Genomic DNA, 6,905 nt, shown 5'->3' with positions numbered 1-6,905 from the left:
AGGACTGTGCCGTGCTCTCGTCCCATTGCTGTGTGTGTCTGGCTTTAAAAAGAGAAAGGACAAACGGAGCAGCACCCCCGTGTGATCACAGGATGACCCTGCCTCTGTGCCCGAGGTTCTCGAGCATCTCACCAAGTCTGACTGCCTCCCATCATCCTGTTGGAGTGCTCACTGCCATCCTGGACCAATCGAATCATATTCCTGTTTGCTGTGGACCTTGGTGAGTGTGGTTTGGGGTGATCTTACCTCTCCTGAAGAGCAAGGCAAGTTCTTCCTTCCAGCTGACTTCTCAAGGGCTGAGAGGCCAGGATTGTGCTGTGGTCTGGAGGCAATCCTGTGTGTGTCTGGCTTTAAAAGAGAAGGAAAAAGAGGAGCAGCATCCCTCCATGACTACGGGCAGCCCCTGCCTCACTGCCCGAGGCTCTACCACAACTCACTGAGGTTGTCATTGCTCCTGATCCAGTGGTCACTCCCGTCCTACCCCGATCATGTCACCGTCCTGCTTGCTAATAGAACCTGGTGTGTGTGGCCTGGGGAAATCTTGCCTGTCCTGGAGAGCATTGGCAGCTCATTCCAGCTGATTTCTCAAGGGGAGAGTGGTCTGGATTGTGCTGTGGTTTGGTCCCATCGCTGTGTGAATCTGGCTGCAAAAGAGAAGCACCAAATGGAGCAGCATCCCCCTGAGAGCACAGGCTGCCCCTACTTCTGTGCCCGAGGGTCTCCAGTGACTTACCGAGGCTGTCATTGTTCCGTCGTCCTGATGCAGCGACCACTCCCATCCTACCCCGATCATGTCACCATCCTTCTTGCTGTTAGAACCTGCTGGGTGTGGTTTGGGGCAATCTTACCTGTCCTGGAGAGCGCTGGTAGCCCTTCCTTACAGCTGTCTTCTCAAGGGGAGGGTGGCCAGGATTGTGCCGTGGTCTGGTTCCATCGCTGTGCATTTCTGGCTAAATGAGAAGCACCACGAGACAGAGCAGCATCCCTCTTTGAACACGAGCATCTTCTGCCTCTGTGTCCGAGGGTCTCCAGTTACTCACCGACGCTGTCCCTGTCCCATCGTCCTCATGGAGTGGTCACTGCCCTCCTGGCCTGATCATGTCACCATCCTCCTTCCTGTTACAGCCTTGTGGGTGTGGGTTTGGGAAATCTTACCTGTCCTGTAGAGCATTGGCAGATTTTCCTTCCAGCTGAGCGGTCGAGGCCAGAGAGGCTAGGAGTTTGCCGTGGTCTGGTCTTGTCGCTGTGTGTGTCTGTTCCTGGATTGTGCTGTTTCTGGCTGAAAGTGGGAAAGCACCAAACAGAACAACAACCCCCTGCAACCATGGCAGTCCCTGCGTCTCTGCTCAAGATTATCTAGCGACTCACCAAGGCTGTCAGTGTCTGTATGTCCTCATGGAGCGGTCACTGCACTCCTTGCCTGAGCGTGTCTCCATACTGCTTTCATTTAAAGGCTTCTGGGCATAGGTTGATGAGGTCTTACCGGTCCTGGAGAGTGCTGGAAGTTCCTTCCAGCTGACTTCTCAAGGGGAGAGAGGCCAGGAGTGTGCCTTGGTCTGGTCTCATCGCTGTGCGTGTCTGGCTGAAAGAGAAGAAGCACAAAACAAAGCAACACCTCCCTGTGACCATGGGCAGCCCCTGCCTCTCTGCTCAAGAGTATCTAGCGACTCACCGAGGCTGTCTGTGTCCTGTCGTCCTCATGGAGAGGTCACTGCCATCCTGGCCCAAGCGTGTCATCATCCTGCTTGCTGTTACAGCATGCTGGGCGTAGGTTGGGGAGATCTTACCTGACCTAGAGAGCGTTGGCAGCTCTTATTCCAGCTGCTTTCTCATGGGGAGAGTGGCCAGGAGTGTGCTGTGGTTTTGTGCCATCGCTGTGTGATTCTGGCTGAAAGAGAAGAAGCCCCAAACACAGAAGCATCCCTCTCTAAGCTTGGGAAGTCCCTGTCTCTGTGCCCGAGGGTCTCCAGTGACTCACGGAGGCTGTCGGTGTTCCGTCAACCTGATGGAGCGGTCACTCCCGTCCTAACCAGATCGTGTCACCGTCCTGCGTGCCACCGAACCTGCTGGGTGTGGGTTGGGGCAATCTTACCTGTCCTGGAGTGCATTGGCAGCACTTATTCAAGCAGACTTCTAAAGGGGAGAGCGGCCAGGATTTTGACATGGTCTGGTCAAATCGCTGTGTGATTCTGGCTGAAAAAGAAGAATCAACAAACAGACAAGCATCCCTCTTAGACCACAGGATGCCCCTACTTCTGTGCCCGACAGTCTCCAGTGACTCACCGAGGCTGTCATTGTTCCATCATCCTGATACAGCGGCCACTCCCGTCCTACCCCGATCATGTCACCATCCTTCTTGCTGTTAGTATCTGGTGGGTATTGATTTGGGCAGTCTTTCCTGTCCAGGAGAGCGTTGGCTGCTCTTCCTTACAGCTGACTTCTCAAGGGTAGGGCGGCAAGGATTGTGCCGTGGTCTGGTTCCATCGCTGTGCGTTTCTGGCTGAAAGAGAAGCACCACGAGACAGAGCAGCATCCCTCTTAACACGGGCAGCCCCTGCCTTTGTGCCCGAGGGTCTCTAGCAACTCCCCAAAGCTGTCCCTGTCGCATCGTCGTCATGGAGCAGTCACTGCCCTCCTGGCCCGAGCGTGTCACCTTCCTGCTTGCAGTTAGAGCCTTGTGGGTGTGGGTTGGGTCAATCCTACCTGTCCTGGAGAGCGTTGGCAGCTCTTCCTCTATCTGACTTCTCAAAGGGAGAGTCGCCACGATTGTGCCATCGTCTGGTTCCCATCGCTGTGTGTGTCTGGCTATAATAAGAGAAAGAAAAAACAGAGCAGCATCCCCGTGTGACCAGGGGATGACCCTGCCTCTGTGCCCAACAACTTCAAGTGTCTCACCACGTCAATCTGTCTCCCGTCATCCTGATGGAGCGGTCACTCTCGTCCTGGCCCAAGCGTGTCACTGTCCTGCTTGGAGTTAGAGAGGAAAAAGAAGCTGACTCCCTCTGGTTGAGGTTGTGTCTGGAGCGGACACTTGAGCGGGAGGAGCAGGCAGCCGAGCAGCCTCCCCGTCAGCACGGGCAGCCGGTACAGGCCTGCCCAACCGCCCAACCGCCCTTGGGGCCAGCATTCCGCAGCCATGGCCGTCCCCAACGCTTTGTGTTGTGCCAGCCTGGGCTTTGCTCTGCCCTTGCCCCTCAGGGTGCAGCAGCCTGGGGGTTGCCATGTTCTTCAGCTTTTGGAAAAAAAAGCATTTTTTCTGGAAATTTCTGGAAATTTCTGCAATTTCTCTCTGGAAAAAGGCATGTGTGGCTAGAAGCATGCCTGCTGTTGTAATCCAGTTACATTTAACTGCAGTTAAAGCCACTTGGAGGCCGGTCACTAAACGAGTCCCCCAGGGCTCAGGACTAGGGCCAGTCCTCTTTAATATCTTTATCGATGATCTGAATGAGGGCATCGAGTGCATCCTCAGTAAGTTTGCAGATGACACCAAGTTAGGTGCGTGTGTCGATCTGCTCGAGGGTAGGAAGGCTCTGCAGGAGGATCTGGATAGGCTGCACTGATGGGCTGAGGCCAACTGCATGAAGTTCAACAAGGCCAAGTGCCGGGTCCTGCACCTAGGATGCAACAACCCCAAGCAGAGCTACAGGCTGGGAGATGAGTGGTTGGAAAGCTGCCTGGCAGAGAAGGACCTGGGAGTATTGATGGATAGTTGGCTGAATATGAGCCAACAGTGTGCTCAGATGTCCAAGAAGGCCAACAGCATCCTGGCTCGTATCAGAAGCAGTGTGGACAGCAGGGCTAGGGAAGTGATTGTCCCCCTGTACTTGGCTCTCGAGACTCTTTTCTGAAGGGGAAGCCACAGTATCTCTTGTCAAGTGTTCAGAAATTGTACTGATACAGAATGGATCATTTCCATATCAACTCTTAGAAATACGAAAAATCCTGCAAATAAGCAATTGACATGATTCTGCTTTTAGTGCTGCACAAGCTAACAGTAGTCAAGTAATCTCCTTGAGTCCCTCAAGGCTCCATTTTAGGGCCGGTACTTTTCAATATTTTTATAAATGATCTGGATGTAGGAATAGAGGGTATTTTGAGCAAGTTTGCTGATGACACCAAACTTGGAGGAGTTGTGGACTCAAATGAGGGCGTAAAGGCCTTGCAGAGGGATCTGGACAGGTTGGAGAGCTGGGCGATCACCAACCGCATGAAGTTCAAAAAGAGCAAGTGCCGGGTCCTGCACCTGGGACGGGGAAACCCTGGCTGCACGTACAGACTGGGCGATGAGACGCTGGAGAGCAGCCTAGAAGAGAGGGATCTGGGGGTCGTGATAGACAGCAAGTTGAATATGAGCCAGCAGTGTGCCCTGGCAGCCAGGAGGGCCAATCGTATCCTGGGGTGCATCAAGAACGGCATCGCTCCCACACAAGTGGTTCCTTGGCCATGGATAGCCGGCACAGATAGCCGGCCTTCTTGAGAGTCAGAGACTCATGGAATAGCCCGAGCTGGAAGGGACCCACAAGGATCATCGAGTCAAACACATCTCCAATGTCAGGATATGTTTTGGGGTGATTCACTGTATTCAATCTATGAAATTTCACCAGAGGTATAACAACCAATTCAACAGAGAGCTTTCCTTATGCCTGCTGTGTTCCCTGGAGTTGCAGAGCTCCGCTTTTCCTTTTCCCACCCAGATTTAGCACCTCAGGGTGGCTCCACCTGGGACGTGCCCGTGCTTTATGGGTTCCATGTGCTACTGAATCCTGGGCACACACTGTCCCTGCCAAGTGCTTGGGGTCTCCAGGAAGCTCCCGCTTTCCTCCAGAAAGATGCCTGCCTGCCATCATTCCTCTCGCCTATTGTGTACAGAGGCAGGTGAATTCACTGTCTCTGTGGTGCTATCCAAGAATAGGGAACAATCACAGGTACACCCTGGCAGTGCTGCTGTGGCAGGATTCTTCTCCCCTCCCCCTCTGCCATGTGTCTCTGAAGCTCCACCACAGGTCTACAAGGAAGGGTATCAGGCAAGTAAGTCAATGTATGATCCTTTCTTTTATTAAAATACACAGAAAGCCTGACCCACCATTTATACAAAGACTTGGAGTCACATGAGACAGGTACATACAGTGTACGAAGGTATGACCAACGATGTTTCTTTGTGGGGAACACTATGAGAAGTAAAGCAAAGTAAAAAAGAAAAAAAAATAGAAACAAATAGAAAGATTTCTGGGTCTGTATACAGTTAACATTAAGAACACAGGCAGTTTATTCCTTCTGAAAAACCTCCATTCATCACTTTCCACATGGCTTCCTTCAGCTCCTGATTCCTCATGCTGTAGATGAGGGGGTTCACTGCTGGAGGCACCACCGAGTACAGAACTGCCAGCAAAAGATTAAGGGAGGAGAAGGACATAGAGGGGGGTTTCAGGTAGGCAAAAAAGGCAGTGCTGATGAACAGGGAGACCACAGCCAGGTGAGGGAGGCATGTGGAAAAAGCTTTGTGCCGGCCCTGCTGTGAGGGGATCCTCAGCACAACCCTGAAGATCTGCATGTAAGAAAGCACAAGGAAAACAAAACACCCAAAGGCTAAACACACACTAGGCACAATAAGCCCAACTTCTCTGAGGTAGGCATCTGAGCAGGAGAGCTTGAGGATCTGGGGAATTTCACAGAAGAACTGGTCCAGGGCATTGCCTTGGCAGAGGGGAAGGGAAAAGGTATTGGCAGTGTGCAGCACAGCATAGAGAAAGCCACTGCCCCAGGCAGCTGCTGCCATGTTGACACAAGTTTTGCTGGCCATTATTGTCCCGTAGTGCAGGGGTTTGCAGATGGCAATGTAGCGGTCATAGGCCATGATGATGAGAAGAGAAAACTCTGCTGAGATGAAAAAGAAAAAGAATAAAACTTGTATAGCACATTCCGAGTAGGAGATGGTCCTGGTGTCCCACAGGGAATTGGCCATGGCTTTGGGAACAGTGGTGGAGATGGATCCCAGGTCTAGGAGGGTGAGGTTGAGGAGGAAGAAGTACATGGGGGTGTGGAGGTGGTGGTCACAGGCTATGGCTGTGAGGATGAGGCCGTTGCCCAGGAGGGCAGCCAGGTAGATGCCCAGGAAGAGCGCGAAGTGCAGGAGCTGCAGCTCGCGTGTTTCTGCGAATGGCAGGAGGAGGAACTCAGTGGGGAAGCTGCTGTTGGACATTTGCTGCCTCAGAACATGGTTGGCTGTCCATGGAGGAAAAGACTGTGTCAACTTAGAAAAACTTCTCTGCACAAAACCTCATTTGTGTTTCACAGAAACCCTCTCCACAAGACGTACTGTCTATTCCCTATGAGCTCTGTTTCTTTCTGTCTAAGGGTGCCTAAGGGATCAGGTGGATCATCTGTGTGATCAGCATGATTCAGTACTGTGCTACGGTATGTGGTATAGTGCATTGCACACGGATCTCAGATGCCCACAGTCCAGAGGCATGCTCTTTGAGCTTCTGCCCCTTCTAATAACCTGACAACTCTTATCATCATTATCATCCCCATGATTCACCCTCATAGCAGGCATGAAAGCAGAGAGTCCAGAGAGTGCCTTCCCTTCAGGTAGCTCCTGCCTTGGACTTCCCTGACAAGAATCTCCCCACAAAATTCCCTGGGGGTGCTGTGGAGCTCTGAGGAGCCTTCCCCAGGCAAGAGCCTTTGGGCACCAGCAGGACCCTGCCCTACCCTGTCCTGTAAGGGGGCTCCTTCCACCCACAGCTTCTCCCCATAACACCCTGGGCAGCTCCCTGAGCAGGCTGAGTGCTGAGCCTGGCAGGTAGCAGAGGCTCTGCCCCGGCACACAGCCCCTGGGGCATGGCAGAAACCCTGCTCTGTACCACAGCCCTGGCCACCCCTGCCTGCACCCTGGCTGCACAGCC

General features: G+C 52.9%; 1 protein-coding gene across 1 annotated transcript; it reads right to left on the bottom strand.

Moving 5' to 3' along the window:
• Window positions 1–5,248: 5,248 nt before the first annotated feature.
• Window positions 5,249–6,199, bottom strand: LOC309891021 (olfactory receptor 14A16-like; the record flags this gene model as incomplete). The annotated part of the gene is made up of 1 exon (XM_082785416.1): window positions 5,249–6,199. The coding sequence occupies one exon, from the start codon at window positions 6,197–6,199 to the stop codon at window positions 5,249–5,251; it is 951 nt and encodes a 316-aa protein (XP_082641542.1).
• Window positions 6,200–6,905: the final 706 nt, after the last annotated feature.

Source organism: Aythya marila (assembly GCF_965140915.1).
Source record: "Aythya marila genome assembly, contig: HAP1_HAP1_SCAFFOLD_154, whole genome shotgun sequence".
Classification (NCBI taxonomy): Eukaryota; Metazoa; Chordata; class Aves; order Anseriformes; family Anatidae; genus Aythya; species Aythya marila.
Note: the sequence above shows the minus strand (reverse complement) of the source record. Positions and strands in the feature narration are given on the sequence as shown.